Here is a 24,000-nt window from a genome sequence, read left to right as displayed (position 1 = left end):
TATATGTGGGGACGCCTACCACAGCATGCCTTGTTATGCGGTGCCATGTCTGCACCCGGGATCTGAACCAGCGAACACCGGGCCGCCGAAGTGGAACGTGCGTACTTAACCGCTGCGCCACTGGGCTGGCCCCAGAACAAGAAGTTTTATCCATTGTTGGCGGGAGTATAGACTGATGCAACTACTTTGGGAGACAGTTTCAAATTACCTAGTTAAGCTGGACATGCACATATCTGTTCAACCAATTTGACTCCTAGATATATGCACCTATATATACACAGAAGAATGTTAGAGCAGTATTCTTATAGTAGCAAAAAATGGAAACAACCTAACCTGCATCAACAATAGAATGAATAAATAACTGGTTTATACAGAAATGAAAATAAATAAACCACAGCTACAGCATCTACATGAATGACTCTCAAAAGTAAAGATGAAAGAGAAAAGTAAGTTGCAGAAGAACATAAACAGTATGATTTCATTTTTACAAAGGCAAAAAAGTCATCCCTAAACAACGTACTGTTTAGGGATAGTCTCATAGGTAGTAAAAGCAATTAAGAAAAGCAAAGGAATGATTAAGACAAAATTCACTGTAGTGGTTAACTCCAGGGGTGGGGAGAGGAGGCATGCGATTGAGAAAGGAACAGGAGGCTTCTGGGGTAAGGCAGTGTTTCATTCCACGGACACACGGCTCAACTGGATAGAAGTGGTCACAAAAGCCCTAAGTGTGGGTGAGACGGCCCAGGAAGATGGAGCCGAGTAAGAGCAAAAAGGATCACCAATCCTTGAAGGCACTAGAGGAGGAGGAGGAAGTTGCTATGGCCAGAGAAGGAACCAGGGGAACAGTGGGAGGAGAGGAAAGTGGAAGACAAGGGCACATGGATGCAGCAGAACAGGGAGGTGGGTTGGGACGCAGGCTGAGGCATATCCACTGGATTCAGCCAAGTTCCCTGATGACCTTGGCTGCAGCAGGTTCAGCAGAGACCTGGGGGTGGAGGCCACACAGCTGAGGACTCAGTGGGAGCTGAAAAAGTGCAGACGCAGAATAGGACAACTCTTAAAAAGAATGGGAAGGGGAGGAATGAGATGGGATAGCAGCTGGGTGGAGGTTGGGGGAAGGATTCCTGCAGAGATGTTAAAGGGTCTTCGGGTGGCCAATTAAAAACACAAGGAGACATTTTCACATCCATCAGGTTAACAAAAATTTGGGTCAGACTGACAAGTGGTGACAGAGATGTGGAGCAACAGGTCGTCTGAGACACTGCTGGTGGGAGGGTCAGTAAAGCTACCTTGGAGAGCAATTTGGCAGTACCTAGGAAAGCTTCAAATGTGCCTTCAGCCCAGAAACTCCACCCCTAGGTACACTTACGTCCCAGAGACACCCACTCATGGGCACTCAGAGACGATGTTCATTGCTTCATGGATGCAATAATGGCAGACTGGATACAACCTGAATCAGTAAATAGGAGAACAGATAAATTAATCATGGAATGTATACAATAAAATACTATACAGTAGCAAAGATGAATACTTTCAAGCTACATGCACGACTCTTACAAATACAGCATTGACAGAAAAAAGTTGCAGAAGGATAAGTACAGTACGGTACCATTGATATAAAGGTTTTAAACAAAAGAATTCTATGAGGCATTTAACGATTTACCCATATGTAGTAAGAGTATAAAAATGCATACAAATTTACCTAAACTCAGGATAGTGGTTACCTGGAGGATGGTGGAAGCTCTGGGATGTGCTAGGTGACTGACATATTGCAACTTTACTTATAACCTCTGTGATAGGTTATCATTCGGCCCATTTCTAGATGAGAAAATCGAAGCTCCGGGAAGTGAATTGGTTGGAATTTCAGTTCCACTCGGTTTTGACATCGGATTCATTGGCTGAATGAGTAAAAGAAAGAATGATCTCGGATTCGCTCTCAGGCCTCTGGCCAAGCTCCCTTCGCGACCCCGGGCGGAGAGACGAAGGAAAGCCCCAGATAGCATCTGGTTTCGTCTCAGCTGGGATCGACGTCCGTTCCGGCCCCGCCCCCTTGCGTTGGGTCCCGCCCCGGACCGCTTATCTGCCGCGGAACTTATGAATATGCAAACTAGAGGAAGGTATTTAAAGGCGCCGGTGCCGCCCGCTCGGGACGCGCCCTCAGTCCTAGGCCTGGGCGACTTTGTCTTGTGTCCATCACTGCCTGCAGAAGTGCCGCCAGCATGTCGGACAAACTGCCCTACAAAGTCGGTGAGTTCCAGGACGTGCAGCCGGGCGCTCCTCCGCGCCCGCCGAGCCAATCCGGGGCACTCAGGACTCCCTTGAATCGCCGGCGTGAAACGATCCTGGCTGCCTGAGACCGCTTGGGGGTTGGAGTTCTCGTATCGCGCTTAGCGGGTCGTCGGAGGCAGGCGCGGACTACAAGTCCCGGCGTGCCCCGCGAGGCAGGCTGCCGCGGCACGGGCTGCGGTGCAGAGAACTGGGGGCGTGTTCCCGAGCCAGCAGAGCCGGGTGGGGTTCGTGCACCTGGCCGCGGCTTGGGAGCGCTGGTACCTGCCCCCACCTGCACTAGGAGGCTCGGATCCTGCCTCCCGGGTGTGGACCAGCCCCCTGTGCGGCTAGGTGGTCCCGAACAAGTGCCCCCCTCTCTCTGAACCTCTTTCATGGGAGGCCAGGGCACTGGAGCTCTGAAGGGTGTGAAGAGAGGCCTGGAGAGCGAGCCTGAGACCGGGCCGCCAGTGGTCCAGCTTTCTGGGGACTTTGGACTTGTTGGTCAACCTCTGGGGTCACCTGCCTGACCAACAGGGACAGTCGTACAGAGATACTCTGGAAAATTTGGAGTGGTTAGAAAAATTCTGCTGTCTTGGGATCGAAGACTGACATAAGTTAAAGGCTTACTGAATATTACTGGGGGTGGGCACCACTTTCTACCTTTGTTATAGATTAATTCATTTTATTCTCACAGCTCTTTAGGGTAGGGACTATTTCTTATTTTGCTTTGAGTATACTGAGACACAGCAATAAAGGTAACTTAGCCATGATCTTACAGGTGTTGGAGCAGGATGTGAACCCTGGCCGTGTAGGCCTCTGAGCACGCCTTTTCACCAGTGTATACAAGTGAACACACTGGGAACAACCCTAATGAACTTTGAGCAAAAAACAGTTCATGCTGGCTAGCAGTCTTTGAGTAACTTCAAGACACCACTGAACCTGGAGGAAGGCATCAGCATTTATGGAGCACTTGCTGTGTGTCTGGTGATTTGCATGTGTTTAGAGAATGATCTTTAGAGATGGACATTATCCTAGTATACCAAGAAAGAAACTGAGGCCTGATAGGAAATGACTTGCAAAAATTCTCTAATAATCAAAATAGTAGCTTATCAAGCAGTGTCTGGAGTATACTGTTGTCCCTGTTGTTTGGATGATGAATCTGAAGCCCAGAAAGGTTAAGCTGAGGTCGCATCAGTGGCAGAGCTGGAAAGGGGCCTTGTTGTACTGTGGAGAGGTCAGAATGTCAGAGTTGAGGGTACCGAGTTGTGTGGGAGGAAATCAGGCTGCAGTAGGAAGCTGGGGAGACTGGTGGGGTAGGGTTGGAGGAACGAAGCCCCCATCCGGGAGGGCATACTGTGCCAGACCTTGCCCGTATGGCATCTCCTTTAACCCTCAGGACTCATCGCAAGGTTAGGGATGATTATTCCCACTTTACACATGAAGAAACTGAGGATCAGGGTGTTTGTATTCCTCTTGGCTTGTCCTGGGGCAGGTGTTCCTGCAACCCCTGCAGGTCCTCGGTTTCCCTGGGCACCAAAAGCCCCAGTTTGGAGCCCCAGACCCTCCTATGCTCTTGGAGTTGAGGAATCCACGGAAGACTCTTGAGGGTGGCACTGCTGTCCTGAGGGCAGTGAAGGAGTTATGTTTAGCTAGAAGGCCAGGTGGTAGTGGAGGGGGTGGTGCTTAGCAGGACAGGACAGACCCCATTGTCCACTACTGCTGGGCCCTCCCAGGAGCCTTGAGAAGGGCTTCTGGCTCTAGCTCTGTCTGGCCACCATCGACTGCCTACGGAACCTGGGGCAAACCCCTCTGTGGCCTTTCCTCATTGGTGAATTCTGGGAGTTGGACTAGGTTCAGATTTATTTCAGCTTTTTGCCACCCCTGTCCCATGTCAGCGCCTTTCATGCACCTTCTCTCATTCAGTCCTAACAACAGATATGGTCAGTAAACATTTGTTGACCCTTTCTCTGTGTCAGGCCCTGCTGGGCACTGGAGATACAAAGGTGACTCGAGGACGAGGGTGGGACAGACATGCATGTAGAGATAATGTAGTATTATTGTCTCCGTTTTGTAAGTGAGGAGATCTCTCCACTTCTGTGTCTCCGCAGCCACCACCCCACTTCTGGTCCCCCTCCTCACAGATCTCTGGGTGTTTTGCTCCACAGATCCCTGCAGCAGCCAAAGGGGCTTTCAAAAGACAAATCTGGTCATAATATTCCCCTTAACACTCTGTAGGCTTCCCACGTCATTAGGAGTAAAATCCTGACTCCCCATTTTACTCCCTCTGCTAGAGTCACCCTGGTGCACTCTGTTCCTACAGCAGCAATATACCAAGTTCCTTCCTGGCTCCATGTTTTTAGTGGGCATCCATTGTGTGCCACATACAGTCTCAGGGGCTTGGGGAAGAGCCTTCCAGCTAAGAGAACTATTTGGGTTAAAACCCTGAGGTGATAATGAGTTTAGCTGGTCTGAAGACAAAAGAGGTCATGTGGCTGAGCTAGTGAGGTGGAGAAGAGGATGGAGCGATGGGGGAGGAGGGTGGCAGCCATGGGTGTAGGGCTCTAAAGCTGTGTCAGGAGTTAGGACTTTATTTGTGACAAGGGGAAGCCATTGGAGGTTTGTATGGTTTTTACTTTAGTAGAAGAATGGAGATGATATAAATTAAATTTTAAAACCTTCCTTCCTCTGGCTTTTGTGGGGAGAGCAGTGTGTGTGGGAGCAGGAACCCCAGTGAAGAGGCAGCTTCAGCAGTCCAACTGAGATGTGGTTTAGATGACAGTGGTGAGATGTGGTTGGATTGCTTATACATTTGGGACATTGACCCAACAATGTGCTGATGGGTTGAAAGGGGGTGAAAGGGAAGCAGAGGAATCAGGAAATCTTGTAAGCTTTTGGCTAGAGCGGCTGATGCAATGGTGGTTTCATTTCCTAAAATAGGAAGTTGGTGGAGTAACAAGTTTTGTGGGGTGGCGCAAGGAGTCACAAGGACTCAAATTTATCACATAATAGATCCAATTGGGCATCCAAGTGGAGGTACTGAATAGGCAGTTGGATTACAAGAGTCTCAAGTTCAGGGGAGAAGTTTGGGCTGAAGATAAATATATGGGAGTCATTCCTGTGGAGAAGGTATTTAAAGCCGTAAGGTGGGATGAGTTCATCTGGTAAGAGTTAAAGAGGGAGATGATGGAGCCCCGAGGGCTTCCAAACATGAGTCAGTTAGAGGAGGAGGAGACAGTCAGGAGGAGGAAAACATAGAAGGCCAGGCATAGGAGCCAAGAAAAGAAAAGGTCTCAGAAGGAGGGAGTAATTAGTGGAATCAGCACCTCAGGGAGCAACATGAACATAGGTGATTGACCCTTAGATGTGGGGATCAGGTGGCTCTTCAGAGACTTGAGAAGAACAGTTTCAGTGGAGTAGTGAAGTCTGCAAGGAGGTGAAAGGATACGGGATCAGGCCTCATGGAGCAGGGACAGCTCGTCTATTGTAACAAAAGAATGCCCAGACTGTAGCTACAGATGAAGAGAACTGGGGGATTCCATGGAGGAAAAGTGGCACAGTTCTGAATTCTTCTCAATGAATTGTGAAGTGAGGTCATCATTGATGAGGAACAGTATGAGAGGTTTGGAGAGAGTAGAAAAGGAAAGTAAATTTACTAAGAAAATGTAATGAGATTGCTGGAGTGTCCCTTGAGATTTGTGATCTTAACAAATGAGACCTCTTGATGTGGTTGTGATTTTCCTCCTGCTGGGCACAGTGGCTTGGGTGCACTGGAGGGTTGGCTTTAACTGGAGTGGAAGTTTTGCCAAGGAGTTTTCAGAGGACAAGAGGTAGAAGGGACACTGTAATCTTAAACTGTGGAGGAAGAAGGTGAGAACATGCAGGGGTGTGGTGGGGGACAGTGTTAATCAGTAGGCTTAACAGATTAGAGGTTCTGCAGGCTTCTTGGAGTTGGGGCTCTAGAGGCAGAGGGTTGGGAAGATGAGACACCGTTGCTTGAAATGGAGATTTCCAAGGGAGAGTATCATAGGAGATGGCCTGCCGAGGTGGGCGGGGGTGGGGTTGGGGGATGATAGGGGGAGAGGGTGTGTGTTGAGGCAGAGTGAGAGTAGTCCCTCTCATCCGGGGAGGAGTATGTCATCTCTGAAATTGTTTAGATGTGCCGTAGGAAGCAGACCGACTTAATCGGTTTTATTGGTTATTACTGTATTAAATTCTCTGCAATCCTTTTCCTCACACCCTTCACCCCCCTGGGTGGTTGGCAGGATCTGAGCTTCCCTAAAGATAAAAATCACCAGGACTGCCAGGCTCCGTCCTACACATACTGAATCTGATTTTCCAGGGGAGATCTACAAGCTTGCCAGATGAGTCTTCACAGGGAAGCTTGCAAACACTGACCTTAGGAATGGCTAGTGTGGCAGGGAAGGGAGGGTGAGATTATCAGCAAGAAAACTATTGAGATAGTGAGCGCTCATAATAGTATCCTTTCCTGCCTGAGAATTTGGACAAATTTGAGACATTTGGGGTGGCAGATAGAAGCCAAAATTTAACTTTCATTACTAATAACATCGATGCCAGAGTGTGTGTTAGTTTCCAAATCCAATGATCCTGCTAACTGAACCCCAAATTCAGCAGTACCCACTAGTTACAGGTAAGGTGGGCCTGAGTAGGTCTCTGTGAGGAAGAACGTGCTTCCTGGAGGCAGGCTGGCTGCTGCTTGCTTGCAAAAGTGAGCTGAACTGAGCATGACCAGTTTATTCCCCTCAAGTTTGCTAATCAGAGGTGGCACTCTACCTCCCCTGGGGCAGACAGAGGTTAAGAGTGTTCCTGCATAAATGAGTTCCCTCCGTGTGGAAAGAAACATCAGGAGTGGGGAAGAAGGGTTTTCATATCTTCAAGAGGATCAAGGAATTGTGTTGCATCCAAGGTGTTTGATAATATCATTTGTGAGTGTTGGAGTCACCAAGAGTGATGACTTGGAACTTGGAGAGCCAGGAGCTAAAATCTTTAGGGAGTGAGGAGGTTGTTAGGTGGCAGCAGAAAGGGTTTTGGGAGGTATAGGTAGGGCGATAGCTGTTTTTCAAGAGGGCACCTTCCTTGTGTTGTAATTTTCGGTTACTGTGTGATTCTTTGATGAAATGTGTTCTCCCACAAGGCTGTAAGCTGCGGTTAGGCAGGGACCATGTCTTTCTTTTTCGACTGCCCCAGCTCCGTAAGTCCTGGTTGAAAGAGTCAGAGACTGCAGTGACCACATTGCTCAGCCTAGTATTTCGAGTCTAGGATGAGCGACGAGTCGCGGTGCTCCATGTTATTGGATGAGACTGCTCATGAACTCCCATCCATCCTGTCCCTGCAGCTGACATCAGCCTGGCCTCCTGGGGACGCAAGGCTATCGACATCGCAGAGAACGAGATGCCAGGCCTGATGCGCATGCGGGAGATGTACTCGGCCTCCAAGCCACTGAAGGGCGCCCGCATCGCAGGCTGCCTGCACATGACTGTGCAGACAGCCGTCCTTATTGAGACCCTTGTCGCCCTGGGTGCTGAGGTGAGGCTGGAAGGTGTTGTGGGGGGCGGGGAAGTCCAGGTGGTACCTCTTGAGGCCCAGCAGGGCGTCCAGCCTTGTCACAGTTAGTGCCACCCCTGGTGGTGACTATTCTGCACATTTTCTCCCTGACTGGGAAGATAGCATCTGACTGCCCTTAATTCACAGCCTCCTGACTGAGGAGCCCTGCTAGGAAAACTCAACCCCAGTGTCCCACTGTGTCAATTAAGGGGTGACTCTCATTGGCCCTCCCGGTGCCATGTGCTTGCCCTGGGCCAATCATGGCTGCCGGAAGGATGGTGTGCTCTGGTTGGTTCAGCCTGCGTTATGTGTACCAGTGATTGACAGCTCTTCCTATCTCTCCAGGAGTCTCCAAGCAAGATGGTTTCCTAAAGAGTGGGCTGGGCAGAGCAGCCAAATCTAACTGAGTTCACCAGGGCTTAGTCCTTGGACCTCTTCTTTCTTTTCAACATTCACACTCTGGGTGCTCTGATTTTATGGCTTTAAACACTGTCTATATGATGATGACTCCAAAATATGTACCAGCCTGGACTTCTCCCCAGAACTCCAGACTTGTATATCCAACAGCTGATTGTCATCTCCACTTGGAGGTCTAATGGACATGTCAACCTCAACACGTCCAAACCAACTCATGATTTCTTACCCGCCTCCCCTTCCTGCAGGCTTCCCCGTGTAAGCAAGTGGAAACTCTAACCTTCCAGGTTGTTTCAGTTCAAGAGCCTGGAGTCATCCCTGACTGTCTCTCAAACTCCAGCAACTAATCCTGCAGCAAATCCTGTGGGCTCAGCCTTCAAAATACACCGGTCATCACCTCCACCGCTACTGTTGCATTTCTTGTCTGAACTCTTACAACAGCTTCTTCACTTGTCTCCTTGCTTCCCTGTGGAGCCCTTTCCCCTCCGCACAGCACCAGAAAGATGTTTTAAAATGTCAGTCAAGTCTTGTCACTGCTCTGGCTCCCATCCACTTACCCGGGTCCCCAGCCTATGGTTGCGAGCTGGCTGGGCCTAGATCCCAAGCCTTTCACCCCGGACTCCAGGGCTTTTCCTCATCCCTGTCCAGTGACCCTGGTGCTTCTGAGCCATCTGCGACCACAGTTTTGTCTTGCTGGCTTTTCCAGGTGCAGTGGTCCAGCTGCAACATCTTCTCTACCCAGGACCATGCAGCGGCCGCCATTGCCAAGATCGGCATTCCAGGTGAGTCCTGCTTGCTGCTTGACGATGTGGGAATGCATGAAGGGGCTCTGCTTCTCCTTGTTTGCTTCACTGACTCACAGTGACCGGCTTCCCTATTACAGAGGAGAAGAGTCATGGCCCCAGAATCCTAGCCTAGTGACCCATAGGAAAGAGCTTTTTGGCCTACTGGTCATCTAAAATCCTATGGGAGGTGTTTATTGGCCCAGTTCAAGTTGTGACCAGGAAGAGTGGGATCTTATGCTTGGGGGAGTAGAGAGCATAGAGGGGAAGTTCCTTAAAGAAAGGAACTTAAGTTCCTTCCTTAAAGAAAGGATGTCGATCTGTTTCCAAAAGAATTGAGGAGGGACACTGGGCAGAAAATGAGCCCCAGTGTTCTATAGCTGAGAGTCTGATGGTCTATGGGACTGGGGAGGGACCAGGACTAAAGAGGGACTTTCATAAGCTGCTAGAGAAATGGGTACGTGTTGGCCTGGGCCTGGGGCGGGGAGTGCTTATCTCTTATGGTGATTAAATTGGACACTCAGGAGGTCTTCTAGCCAACCTCAGGTGAAGGCGTAAGGGTCAGGAGGACGCCTTCAGAGACTGACCAGGGCTGGATAGGCATGTCTCCTGCTCTTCAGCCTCGATTGTTTCTCATGGCCCTTTTCTGGGAAAGGCCGTTTTATCAAGACCATTTACTGCCCCAGTTAGGGTGAGGGGCAGCTGGCCCTGCTTGATCCGTGTCCTTTGCTCGCAGGAGGTTCATGGGATCCCTACATCTGTGTCTCCTCATACTGGATGATGGGAAGAACCTGGGCTGGTGGTCAGGAGCCCTGGGTTCTGATGCCTGCTCTGAAATGCCATACTGAGTGAGCTGGGGACCTCTTAGCCCCTCTGGGCATCTGTAAATGATGATGATGATGATGATGTAATGCCTGCCTCGTAGGGTTTCTGTGAAGAAAAATGAGGTGGGGCATGAAGCAGTGAGAGTAATGTCTGGCAGAGAAAGTGCCCCATATATAGTAGCTGCTATTAGTAAATTTTTGGGCAGGCTTTGCCTGAGGCCAGCCGCCACAGAGACTGCTGGACCCTCGAGTATTTTCAGTAAAGAGTGAACCTTGGATCTTGCCTTGTAGGTCCACCTGAGTGGCACCCTGCCCCTCCAGCATCCCCCTCCCAGCAGCAGACGTTGTGGGTGGTCACTGTAGGTTGATGCCCCAGTTCTTGGGGCCCAGGCAGAAGAGATTGGGAAAGGAAATAATTATATCCACATACCTATATCTGGGGGACCGGACTTGGCCTCTGTCTGACTTAATCCATACTACTGTGAGCCCCATTTACAGATGAGGAAAGGGAGGCTCAGAGAAGTGAAGTGCTTTGCCCAAAGTCATACAGCTGGCGAGTCCAGAACCAGGATTGGAACTCAGATCTGTCTGGCTCCAGGCTGTGTTCTTACCACCGCAGAGTCCTCAGAGGGGCCGGAGGTGGCTGGGGATGGGAAATAGGAAGCAGATGGTATTGGCTCTGCCCAGGTGGTTCCCTGGAGCGGGTGCCAGTGGGGAGGGCAGGTGCTGATGTGCCACTCACCCCCCAGTGTATGCCTGGAAGGGAGAGACAGATGAGGAGTACGTGTGGTGCATTGAGCAGACGCTGTACTTCAAGGACGGGCCCCTCAACATGATTCTGGACGACGGCAGTGACCTCACCAACCTCATCCATACCAAGTACCCGCAGCTCCTGTCAGGTGAGCAGGGCAGGTGGCTGGGCTCTGGGTGCTGGTGGTTTAGACGGGGCCTGCTTGCCCATGTAAAAGCAGCAGGTCTGGCAGGACCTCCAGTGCCTCGGGCAGCAGATTCTATGGAAGATGTGAGGACAGCAGGCTTCCGTAGACATGTTGGGGCCTGGGATCCTGACTTCTGATGGTGTGGGGGTAGCGTGGCTGGGGGAGGCCTGGCTGATGTGACTATGGCCCATGGGCAAACACAGGGCCAGGGCTGGAAACAGCTGGGAAAGGAGTCAGCTTTCTAAAAGCAGGTCAGAGAGGAAAGTTGAGGGGAGGGAGGCAGTGAGTGCCAAGGCCATGAAGCAGGAAGGGATGACTGATTATTCAGGAAAGAGAAAGGAAGCCAGGGTTTGGCTGGAGCATTCATGAAGACCAGATGTGTGAGGACTTAACAGGCCAAGAGAAAAGAATTTGGCTTAATCCTGAGAGCAGAGGGAGTAGTTGGAGGGTTTTGAAAAGACTTCTCTGAAATATCCATGTTAAAAATGTCTGCTGGGGGCAGCCCTGTGGCCGAGTGGTTAAGTTCGTGTGCTCTGCTTCGGCGGCCCAGGGTTTCGCCAGTTCAAATCCTGGGCATGGAGATGACACTGCTCATAAAGCCATGCTGAGGCGGCATCCCACATGCCACAACTAGAAGGACCCACAACTAAAAATACACAACTATGTACCAGGGGGCTTTGGGAGAAAAAGGAAAAATAAAATCTTAAAAAAAAAATATCTGCTGTGTGGAGGATGGGTTGTGGCTGAGAGATCAGGCAAGAGATGATGGTGGCAGGGACTAGGGCAGTGGCAATGGGAATGGGGAGTTCCGGAATGGTTGGGAGGTAGAATTGCTAGGACTGGTGCTGGTGCCACTCTTTACTCACCCTGACCTGGCTGACTGGGTGGACTGTGGTATCAGTCACAGAGTCACAGAGATGAGAACCCAGATAGAGGAGTGGCTTTTTAGGAGGCAAAGTTGAGGAGTTTGGGTGAGTTCAGGTGTAGGCTCTCAGGGCCTCATCCCAGAGATTCCCAGTCCTTTGGGCAGCCCCTTCCGGGCCTGAAGCTCATCCCGTCTGCCCTTGTTAAGGCATCCGAGGCATCTCCGAGGAGACTACGACGGGGATCCACAACCTCTACAAGATGATGGCTAGTGGGATCCTGAAGGTGCCTGCCATTAATGTCAACGACTCTGTCACCAAGGTAAGCCATGGGACAGTGGCAGCTCCAGCTGTTGGCTCCCAGTGCTGCTCAGGAGTAGACTCTTGAAGAGTGGCTGCTGGGAAGGCTGCAGACTAGAGACTTGAAGCCCTTATGTGGCGGGGGGTGGGGGGGTTGTAGACTGAGAGTAATGAGTGCCCTAAAGAGGGAAAGAGCTACACAGTGAGCCTCAGAGCTGGGCATCCACTGCTTTAAAGTGAAGCAGATTCTTTGACTGTGCAATCTCTCCTAGTAACTGATCCTCAGGAAGCCTTCTGGACCAGCAGAGAATGGCTGGCAAGGAGGTCCTGGGGCCGATGAGGGCGAGGGGCATATGGGTGTTAGCTGTTGGGGAGAAGTCACAGGAGGTGATCAGCCCGAGGCTCACCAGGCTGAGATGCTGAGAGTGGGTCTGAGGCCCCAGGGCCTTGCCTGCCCCCATCGCCCCCTTGCCCCCTCTCCTTTCAGAGCAAGTTTGACAACCTGTATGGCTGCCGAGAGTCCCTCATAGATGGCATCAAGCGGGCCACAGACGTGATGATTGCGGGCAAGGTGGCGGTGGTAGCGGGCTATGGCGACGTGGGCAAGGGCTGTGCCCAGGCCCTGAGGGGTTTTGGGGCCCGCGTCGTCATCACAGAGATCGACCCCATCAACGCACTGCAGGCTGCCATGGAGGGTATGATAGGGCGAGGGTTGGCTGTCAGCCACTGGGTCCAGAGGAGGGGCCAGACCACCCTGCATGACCCACGGTCACTGTCTCTATACAGGCTATGAGGTGACCACTATGGATGAGGCCTGTCGGGAGGGCAACATCTTTGTCACCACCACGGGCTGTGTTGACATCATCCTTGGCCGGTAGGTACCAGGTGGAGGGTCCTGGGGAACGAGGGAGGGGCGGGCTTGGGGCAGCTCTTGTCCCTGACAGTCTTCCATGGGCTTGGGCTCGCCACAGACACTTTGAGCAGATGAAGGATGATGCCATTGTGTGCAACATCGGACAATTTGACGTGGAGATTGATGTCAAGTGGCTGAATGAGAATGCGGTGGAGAAGGTGAACATCAAGCCCCAGGTGAGAAGCCCCAGCCCTGCCAGCAGGGTGGGCAGATGGAGGGCTGAGGCGGGCATGCTCGTGGGCTGGCCACGAAGGAGGGCGGATGCGGAGGGTCTGGCAACACGGACAGTGGGCTGGGGAGGAGGAGGGCCTGGTTCAGGGCCACTTAAATAGGAATCTCGGAGCCAGGCCAAGCCACCTCCATTTCTTTAAAGCTCTGAAGATGATTTGATGTGCAGCTGTGGTTGAGGACCACTGCACTCAGCTTTCACTAAGTGTGGTAACTGAGAACTTGGGCTGTGTCCTCAGACTGTCCACGCTCAGATTGCAGCCACTTCATAGTGTATGGCTCTAGACAAATGACCTAACCCTTGAGACTTCAGTTTCTTTATCTGTGAAATGGGGATAATAGTAGCACTTAAGTCATAGGGTTGTTATTAGGATTAAATGGGATAGTTATCTGTGTGTGTGTATGTATATGAATATATACATATGTTTTAAAGGTATGCTTTTGGTGTGGAAGGTTGGCCCTGAGCTAACATCTGTTACCAATCTTTTTTTTTTTATCCCCGATGCCCCAGTCCATAGTTGTATATCCTAGTTGTAAGTCATTCTAGTTCTTCTATGTGGGATGCCACCACAGCATGGCTTGGTGAGCAATGTGTACATCTGCATCCTGGATCTGAACCGGCGACCCCAGGCTGCCATACCAGAGCATGTGAACTTAACCCCTCGGCATTGGGGCTGGCCCCCTATAGAAATATTTTTATTTGTATGTGTGTGTGTGTATATATATATATGCATATATGTATAGTTATGTGTATGCTCTTAGCCCATGGCTCATGGCAATAATAATAATAATGATAAAGATAATGATAATAATAATGATAACAGCATTAACTAATACTTACCAAGTACTTAGTATGTGCCAAGCCATGTGTCAAGTGCTTTACACGTCAGGTTTTTAAATTCTCACAGCAGACTTGTGAGGTCTGCAATTTAGAGTTGCTTAATAAACATTGGCTCTTATTATGAACTGTGTATGCCAGGCCCTTTCATGGGCACTGTTGGAGGCAGGGAAGCCTGCTGGACCAGAGGGTAGGATGAGGCAGGAGTGGACACTGGGAGCAGTGCCCCACGAGCCCTCAGCACTGCTCTGCCCACTTGCAGGTGGACCGCTACTGGCTGAAGAATGGGCGCCGCATCATCTTGCTGGCTGAGGGCCAGCTGGTCAACCTGGGCTGTGCCATGGGCCACCCCAGCTTTGTGATGAGCAACTCCTTCACCAACCAGGTGCTGGCGCAGATTGAGCTGTGGACCCACCCAGACAAGTACCCTGTTGGGGTCCACTTCCTGCCCAAGAAGGTGGGTTCCCCCTCCACCGCAGGGCGAGGGTCACGTGTCCAACCCTGGGCTCTCCACACAGGGTTTGCCAGAGATCATAAAGTGCTCGCCTCTACCCTCTTAGAGATCCTCATAGGATTCTCCACAGGGCAGAAATCATTCTCTCCATGTAACGGAAGAGGAAACTGAGGCCCAAAGTGGGGGATGGCCCCCAGGAGTAGCAGGGCTGGGTGGTAAGAAGAGCATGGGCTTTGGAGTGAAATACACCCAGGTTTAAATCTCAGCCTTACCACTTAGAAGCTGTATAACTGGGGCAAGTTACTTAACTTCTCTGTGCCTCTGTTTCGTTACCTGTATAACGAGGAATAGTACCTCCTTTAAGGATTGTGAGGATTTCCTTAGATTAGGGGTCACAAATCCCACATGGGATTGGGCAGGTAAATGAGTGAAGTGGGCTGGGTGGGAACTGACCGAAGAAAACATGCCCCAGCTGAAGGGGCTGGCTGCCTGTCATCAACCTGAAATCTGGGTCCATTGGACCAGGGCTCCTGGTATAACCGAGCAAGGGCTCATTCTGCTCACTGCAACATGGTGCTAGTCAATTGCAAGACAAGTTGGCAGTTGAGAAAGGGGTTTTTATTTGACTAGTCAACATAATTGAAACACGGCGGACTCATGTCCCAAAGGCTACCTTGAGTAAGTACAAAATCTTGAGGCAGTTATATAGGGAGAAAAGCAGAATAAGGAGGGGGTCTAGTTATTTCTAGCATTCACTCTCTAGACTTTTTGTCTCTTGTGTTGCTGGCAGGGTCTGATGTTATTTCCTCTTCTAACAATGGGTTTCCATCATGGGCGGCCTCCTCATTCGTCTTGGTTCCTGGAAAATAACTCATACCCAGGTCAGCAAAGTTCCATATCAGATTTGAAGACTGCTGAGGCACGTCAATTGCAGCCCTTTAGGGAAACACACTTTTTACAGCAGTGCCTCAGCTAGGTTAATATAGATTAGTGATTGATTAGGAGCCTGTTATTAACAGTTACACTGACATTTCAAGGAAAGCCAGATATCAAGATGTTTGTGTGAAATATTCAATTTTGAAATATAGGCAACTCGTTGCAGTTTTTAAAAATAACCAGGTGAGTCCACTTGGACATGTCTGTAAGCCGAATGCAGCCTGCAGGCTTCAGGATTGTGACCTTGGAATGAGATGATGCCACTAATACACGGAGCATGGCACCTGACACGCTGTGGGTGTGTGGTCAGGGTCACCATGACAATGGAGTCCTCTGATGTCAAATCCAGTGCTCCTCATGAAACTCCATGCAACATGCCCATCCCAAGGGGTCAGAATGGCTGTTTTAGTCTTGGCTCTTTTTGCCAGGTTTGTGGGTGAACTTGGCTTTGCTGCTTAGCCTGTCTGGGCCTCAGTTTCCTTATCAGCTAAATATTAAGCGTAGGTCTTACTCTTCAGCCTTTGGCTACTGGACAGGCTGTGATGGAGTCTACATACTACCTCTCCCACCCCTTGAAAACTTGGTTCTGCCAACTCATAAGAAGTAGGAAGAGGCCTGGGTGTCTGTCCTCAGAGCCAGCCAGCTCCTTTCCCCGTAGTCTTCCTTAGGTGCTCTCTTGCCAGTCTAGATGTTTTACCCGTAAGGGCCTTGAAGGCTATCCCATTCTGTGCAGCCTGCCAGGTCCCCAGGCTTGTTGTGGGGTTTTAAAAAAGTCTCATTTGACCTTCATCTGATCCCAGTTGGAGGAAATATGGCTGTGAATATAGAGAGAAATTGAGCTGGGCTTTGAAATGAGGCCAGAATTGGAAGTAAAAAGGAAAACATCTCACCTCCTACCCCAACACCTTGACCCAACCCGACTTCCTTCCTCCATCACTGCTAAGACATGGACTGGGGACAGGCTTCATGCCTCACATGCAACGTGTGGGCGAGGGATTAGGTACCTTGATAAACAACGACAGAGCAGCCACCATTTATTAAGGTACCTACTTGCACCAAGCACTCTGGAGGTCACTGATTTTCAGTGTAACAGCCGTGAGCCATCCATCCTGCCAATAAGGAAACTAAGGTTCGGAATTGACTTGCCCCCACAGCTGTCAAGTATTAGGCCAGAGTAGAACCCAGCTCTGTCTGTCCAAGTTGTTAACCATTGTGACACACTGCCTTCTGGGTGCAGGGTGCAGGGAGAAGGAAGGATGTTCTGGCTTAGGCCAGGCCAAGTGAAGGAGGATTCAGTGTCCTCTGGGACTGGAGACCTTCCTTCTGCCTCGAGACCTGATGCGGTCTTGGGCTCTGCTCCTGCCTTTGCCTCTCCCCAGTTTCTTCATCCGCTAGCTAGAAGGATAAATCCTGCCCTCCTTCTTAGGGTTGTTGTGAGGCTGTAGTGAGGCAGTAGATCTGAAACCACTTGGGAATGTAAAGCTCTCTGGGCTGGGGTGTCGTCAAAGGCTGTCAGGCCATCATGGGATGGGGCTTGGGACCGTAGGGGTAGAAAGAGGCCCTGCCCAGAGCTAGAACCTGAGAAAGTGAGAGCCCCTTGTCTAACTGCAACCACATGCTCTTCTTTTCAGGGCCCTTTTATGCATTTCAGCACTGGTGAGACTTGGAAATTGGCCTTGTCTAACCCCAGCCTCTGTCCTCTTTGGTTTCTGTTCTCTCTCTTCAAAGCTGCTTTGGAGGCCATAAGTAGGGATGCTTGAGACAAGTGTTGGGACTTTGGAGCCGGATGGACCCGGGTTCAAATCCTAGTTCTGTCATTAACTAGTTGTGTGACTTTGGACAAGTCATTCTACCTTTCTGAACCCGAATTCCACATTTGTAAGAGGAGATGGCAATTTTATTAGTCAGGTTCCTTTTGGTGGCAAGTGGTAGATAGAAACTCTGTTCAAACTAGTGTATTAGTAATGTGTTGCTTTATAACAGTTTAACCCCCAAACTCAGTGGCTTAAAACAATAAACTTTTCAGTTTTTGTGGGTCAGGAATTTGAGAGCAGCTTAGCTGGAGGGTCTGACTCAAGGTCCTTCATGGGCTTGCGATCAAGATGTCAGCCAGGGCTGCAGCCATCTGAAGGCTTCACTGGAGCTGGAAGATCCACTTCACATCACTGTTGGCAGGAGGTCTCAGCTCCTTGCCACGTGGGTATCTGCATAGGGCCGCTTTAGTGTCCTCAAGAGATGGCAGCTGGCCTGCCCCAAAGTGAGTGATCCAGGGAGAGAGCAAAGGAAGAAGCTGCACGCCCTTTAGGACCTAGTGTCCAAGTCATACACCATCGCCTCTGCTTCATTCTGTTCGTTAGAAGTGAGTAACTCAAGGGGTGAGGAATCAGGCTCCATCTCTTGAGGGGAGGAGTATTATGAATTTCTAGACAAAGAATTTAAGGACGTATTTTAAAACATCCACAAGCAGTTTAATCTAAACAGGAACTCTCTTGGCTATGTAATGGAGGAGGCTACGTTTCAGACACTGGATCCAGAGATTCAGTGTCAGAGCTGACTTTTTCTGTCTCTTGGCTCTTTTTTTCCTCTCTATATTCACTTCATTTGTGAAATAGATTTGCCACTGGTGGGGAGAGACTGACACCCTCCCTGTTTAGGAATCCCAGTGGAATGGGAGAGCCCCTGTCTCTACCTGTCATGGAAAATATATCCTGTCCATGGATAAGTTCCAGAGAAGCATTTTGGTTAGCTGCTTGGGTTGGTGGAGGGCGTGGAAGGACATGTAATTGATAGTCGTACCAGGGCTTCTTGGATGGGAGGATGTAGCATGGTTCCCTCTGGAGGAAGGGGAACTGGGCAGCCCAAAACAATACATCCACTGAGGCTGGCTGTGAGGATAGAATGAGGTAATGTGCATAACACACATGGCAGATACCACAACAGAATAGTTCTTACCTCTGTTGGCAGCTGGATGCAGGTAAGCGGTCCCAAAGCATGGCACTGATTCCAGGTCTTCCTTTGTTTCTCCCCAGCTGGATGAAGCCGTGGCTGAAGCCCACCTGGGCAAGCTGAACGTGAAGCTGACCAAGCTGACTGAGAAGCAGGCCCAGTACCTGGGCGTGCCCCGTGATGGCCCCTTCAAGCCAGATCACTACCGCTACTGAGAATCAGGCCTGTCCTTAGCCTTCCCGCTGCCGCCCTTGCCCAGATTCCACCTCTCCTCCCCAAGAGCAAATGGTACCAACTTTGAGTTTGGTTTGTTAATGTCCTCCATCAACTTCATGGGTTGGTCACTCAGTTTTTGGCCTCTGCTGCATCCCTCATTCTCTTCTAAGTTTGACAGGGGGAATTGAGAAGCCCTTGCTCAAGCCTTGTCGTGGTGGAGGTACATGGGAGATACCCACAGGGAACCATGAGCTCGGGGGTTTTGGAACTGCTCACTCCATCAGTCGTTGCTTAGGCTGGAAGTTGGCAGTGATGGTCACAAAACCCATTCACTTTACCATCTAGGTCCCTACCTGGCCTGTGGACTTGATACTCATATTCTTGGTTTATAGGTTCACTGGTTCTTCAGCCCGTGACAGATGAGAAGGAGCTATATCAAAGGACAGGGAGGAACTGTTGGAGTGTGAATGTTCCTAAGAGCTTGGCTTAGAGCTGGGCATTCTCTTAAACCTCAGAACAGTGAGGTTGGTACTTTCAGTCCCTGTTCTACAGGGGTTAGAATATACTGTTAAGGGATAGTCAAGAAAAGACAAGAAAAATGACAGGCAGAGGCTGAGAGGGCCCAGAAAAACAAATACATGCATAAATCTGCCTCCACATTGTAACATGGTGGTTCCTGTCACAACTCTAGGTCAAAAAGAGATTAATTTGTTCTATAATTTTATAATGTTAAAAGAGTAGGAAGGTGGGTAAATAAATATTTTGTACCTAAAAGAATTTTGAGCTTTTATTGTATAGATAATCCATTGCCAACAATGTATGGCATGAGCATGGGGTAATAGTTGTGTGCTGATGAAGATGAGGGATTGTCTGCAGTGTGGGGTGATAAAGGCTGCAGGCAAACCCTTGGGCTTGGAAGGGTGGGTAAAGTGAAGAGAGAACTCTTATCTCTTCATGTATGTCACTTGTGAACAGCCTGTTTTTTAAACCAACCTGAGACTGTCATTTAATAGCTCAATTTAACCTATTTATATTTATTGTAAAACTGTTTGTATTTATTTCCTTGATCTTATATTTTCTGTTCCAATTCATATTTTCTTATTCTATCCATTTCCACTTTGGATTGATCCAGTGCTCCTAGGGGGACTGTTGTTTATTGAACACCTACTGGGTGCTAGGTGCTTTGCAGTTGATTTTCTTTATTCTCAAAACAAGCTTAGTGATATTATCCTAATTTCATAGATGAGAATGGAGCCTCATAGAGGTTAAGTATGTTTCTTAAAGTCACACAGTTTATAAGAGGCCTCATCATGATTCAAGTCATGGGAAGGCGGGTGGGAAGTTGGGCTCCCTCCTACTTGCCTGAATAGTCATTTACTGAACTGCTGTTCTGGTCTTGGAGTTGAAAGAAAAACAAGAACCCACGTGGGAAGGATAACTAGAGACTCTTCTAAGGGTCATCGACTGAATGGCAGGCCTGATGGGGATGCTGGGATGTTTTAGGCCTAACGCCAGCCTTCTGGGAATCTCAAGCTAGAGGGACAAGGCAGGCACATGAACAGCTTTGCCATCTGTTGCCACTTCCCCTTCTCTGCGCAGTCTCAGAGTCCAGTGCCTGGCAGCAGTAGGAAAAAGGGAGCAAGGGAGAGGCGGTGCTTGAAATGGATTTTGAAAGAACTGAAGATTTTTAATAGGAATTGAAGGCCAGGGCATTCCAGGCAGCAGAACAGATTAAGCAAGAGTGAGTTAGGAGGCAGGAGGTTTGGCTCTATTACAGGGCGAGCTATGAGATAGCGGGCTAGAAAGGTGGCCTGGGGGACAGGAAGGAGGGGCCTTGAACACCAGGATGAGACCTTACTTTTAATCCTTGAGCTGCATAGACTCCTGAAATGTCTCTAGTTGACTGAACAGTCCACACTTGTGGCTTGTTCCTTTTTGTATTCTTAGCCCCTGGCTGTGAGGTAGTATTATTACGCCCTTGTTACTAGTGAGCAGGGAGGTTGAGAGAGGCCAAGTGGCCTGACCCAAGATCATACAGTAAGTGGTGATGCCTGGACTGCAACTCAGGTTGGTCTGCGTCCGGGGCCATGCTCTCATGTGAGACAAACGGGGAGTATTTAAGTGAAGATTGCTCCACTTAAGGCATGATGTTTCGACAGAAGGTAGAGGGTTGGGGCTCTTTTTAGTATTTCTTCCTCCTTCAGAGTTGAGTTGAATAAACAAGGGAATGTGAGGAGATGGAGGTTGAGGCTGACCCTTCCTCACAGATCAGCTTTCCCACCTTAAGTCCATAGCGTCGTGCTTGGCACACCCTTGGCTGTATCTGGCGTTGTAATTCCCCCTCTTCTCCTATTTGAGTGCAAATGCACCTGAGTGCTACAATGAAGGCCTCGTTTGCTCTACTTATTTTTGAAAACTGCACTAAGTCAGGGCTCACGTGAAGTTCTAAAGGCATTTTTTCCCCCTGCATGCATATAGTTGAAGTTGCATTAGGTTACATACATACATGATATGACATGACTATAAATTTACAAACTGGTACTTCAGCTATTGTTAGCAACAAATGACATGGGAGTCAACTTTGAAGTGATCTCGACACAAATGTTCAAAACAGTCCGAGATCTACTACCTCATACCACCATTTCTTTTACACCTAATTGGTGCCTTTGTGCTAAGTAAGCTCTTATTTATTCCTTATGATAACCTTGTAGAGTCTTGAATTCCTGTTTTACAGTTCAAGAAACACTCTGAGATAGTGAGCTGGCTCTTGTACTAGGTAGGACTGTCTGAGACCCAAATTCCAGCTCTTTCCATATCCCCAGGCCCAGATTTGGAGGAAAGGAGCCTGGTTTCACTTGGAACAATAAATCTGGGAGTGTAACCCAGGTCCCCTAAACGCAAGGCTGCCACCAGACAGTGCTGCCTACAGTGCCCGGCTCAGCTCCTCTACCATGGTAGCCTTGGGACAATGACTTCTCGGTAGAAAACAAGGGCAAGATGCTGTACATCTGAGCCAGAGAGGTTAAGGGTCTTGTGTGGACAGCAGCCATGCTACTCCCTCCAAGTGGCCCCTGCCCATGGGGAAGCACACTCCCGTCCCCTCGAGTCTGTCTCCTCCCAGACACAGGAAATCCTTGTAGCAAAACTGCTTACAGCAAAGATGCTTATGGCGAAAATCCTGGACATGACAGGAAATTCCTTTCCAGATGTTTCTTGCTGTGAGATCCCATGCCGCCCCCCACCTCCTGTCCCCCAGGGGTTCTGGTTTCTGTTATCCCTGCCTTTTCCTTTTCTCTTTGGAGACGTCCTGCAGAACCTTTTCTGGCTTTTTTAAAAAACACCCTCTCCTTTCACATCTGGTCTCAGCCTTACCTCTGATCTTAGGTCTGCTAATCTGTCACATGTGTGACACTGACCAGGTACCTACCATGAGAGATGATGGGTCTCCTACTCCCTTAACCCCCTGTTCCTGATGTCCGGGGTCCCCCATCAAAACTTCATGGGGAAAGAAGGAATTGTCCAAGGGTCCTACAGTATCAGGCCTGGCCTAGCTGGATTTTCTTTCCAGGAAAGGAAGAAGGAAGGTTAAGGCCTGGGGCGTTTTGTGGAGCAGTGGACTGGGCTTTGAAAGGAGACCTGGCTCTGCTGTTAACTCAGCATGTGGCTTGGGCCAGGGACAGAAATACCCACCTCAGATGGTTATTTTGAGGGTCCGTGATGTAACATGTATGAAATGTTTCATGTCAAGTTTTAAGGGCTGTGTCAGGCACCAGTGGGTGAGATGGAGCTGTTTTGAGGGCAGGGAATTTAGAATACTTAGAAAACGAGACAATACTTTAGCAAATGATAGGGTCTTAGAACTTGGAAGGACCTTAGAGCATCTATAGAGCTGAATGCAGATTTGCATATGGAGAAATGGAGGTCCAGAGAGCTTAAGTGATGTCCAAAGTCGTCGTGCAGATCCAGGTGTCCTGCTTGCCTCCGGGTCAGAGCTCTTTCCTGCTCACCAAGCCCATCTGCCCACCTCCGTGGCAGGCTGTGGTGGGAGGACCCTGCTAGGCTGGAGGTGCTGGGATCCCTTCTCAAGTCCTGCTGGGGACAAGTAATGAGGGGCTTGGAGGGCTTGGGGTAGCATGGACTAAAAACCCAGGAGGGGGTGTGGGGGCGTGTTCATGCCAGTGAGAACTACAGGAGGTAGGAGGCAGGAGTTAGCTCTGCTCTGGATCCAGACTCTGATCACTGAGACCCACTCAGAACTACCCCAGGAGACAAGGCTAGGAAATCTGCTTGAAGTGATGGAGGCAGCCAGGGGTGCTTATGTGATTAGGCTTCATCAATCGGCTTCAACAAGTTCCTCATCAGTCAACTCTCCAAATTGGCTGAAGGTCGGGCATATGGCTCAAGTTGGTCCAGACTCCAACCCCAAACTTTAGGACTTTTACTACAAGTCTGGTGTGGTGCAATGGAATTGTCCATCAGTGACCCCAGAAGCTTACCCTGGGCTGCCTGGACCCAGTGGGGGCTGTGCTTGGACCCAGATTCCCCCAGGTCTACTGGCTTCCTCTCCTTGGCTGGAGGAGTTACAACCTCCCAAGGGTCCCAAAGGTCCCCAAGTGCTGGGCAGTGGGCCTTTCCTGACATAACCCATAAATAGTTGGCCCCTAAATTCACACTGCCTAGCACTCTTACAGGCTGATTGCTCCCAGTCACGGTTGTTCTCACACTTGCCCTATTACAAGGGAGAGAAAAAGAGAGGCGGATGGGAACATACACCCACAGGATGGCTCCCCATGTCTCTCCATGGGGACCTGTGTCTACTCTTCTACTAACTGCTGGCTTATTTGTATCCCCCCTAAATCCTGTTTCTTAAGCCAGTGGTTCTTACTGAGTGTGTGTCAGAACCACCTGGAGGGCTTGTTGAAGCACAGATCACTGGGCCCACCCCCAGAGCTTCTGATTCACTGGGGCTGGGATGGGGCCCTGTAATTTGCATTTCTAACAAGTTCCCGGGTGATGCCTATGCTACTGGTCCATACCAAGTGTTGTAGAATTTGCTCCTGTGCCTGTTGCACAGCAGGTGGCAACTGTAAAGAGACTCACCTGTCTTGAAAATGGAGAAAAGGTACTCTTTAATAGGGCTGTCAGTCTTGGAAGGAAGGTGAGCCTAGAGCCACTTCTTTGCCCCCACAATGACGAGCTTGCCAGAAGGTGATGCCAACACAGAAATAAAAGACAGAGTGACACATTCCTGACGACCTGAATCTAGCCATGCTGTATGCTGACTAGATCTACCCTCTGGACTTGGTAGTGATGTGAACAACCACAACAACGACAATGACAAAGTTCCCTTTTACTTTAGCCCATTTGAACTGAGTTGCTGTCCCTGGCAACTTCAAGAGTCTTGCTGATGTGAAGACACAGATGGAACCAGGTTGTAGGAAAACGATAGAGAACAGGAAGTTGGACCTTGGGGTCCCAACTCAGATCTTGTGGCTGAGTCTCCTGCATGGTGTTGGCT

General features: G+C 49.7%; 1 protein-coding gene across 2 annotated transcripts; it reads left to right on the top strand.

Moving 5' to 3' along the window:
* The first annotated feature begins 2,113 nt into the window (after positions 1 to 2,113).
* On the top strand, positions 2,114 to 19,256 carry LOC100054381 (adenosylhomocysteinase). 2 transcript variants are annotated; one of them, XM_001501175.7, is made up of 10 exons: positions 2,114 to 2,247; positions 7,622 to 7,812; positions 8,951 to 9,026; positions 10,600 to 10,749; positions 11,861 to 11,973; positions 12,439 to 12,646; positions 12,738 to 12,825; positions 12,923 to 13,040; positions 14,193 to 14,387; positions 18,350 to 19,256. In XM_001501175.7, the coding sequence occupies exons 1-10, from the start codon at positions 2,220 to 2,222 to the stop codon at positions 18,479 to 18,481; spliced, it is 1,299 nt and encodes a 432-aa protein (XP_001501225.4). In that variant the 5' UTR covers positions 2,114 to 2,219; the 3' UTR covers positions 18,482 to 19,256. The 2 variants fall into 2 exon arrangements, with proteins under 2 accessions (XP_001501225.4, XP_070103439.1); XM_070247338.1 differs by lacking the exon at positions 2,114 to 2,247 and adding an exon at positions 5,230 to 5,394.
* Positions 19,257 to 24,000: the final 4,744 nt, after the last annotated feature.

This window comes from Equus caballus, chromosome 22 (assembly GCF_041296265.1).
Source record: "Equus caballus isolate H_3958 breed thoroughbred chromosome 22, TB-T2T, whole genome shotgun sequence".
In the NCBI taxonomy this organism is placed as follows: domain Eukaryota; kingdom Metazoa; phylum Chordata; class Mammalia; order Perissodactyla; family Equidae; genus Equus; species Equus caballus.
Note: the sequence above shows the minus strand (reverse complement) of the source record. Positions and strands in the feature narration are given on the sequence as shown.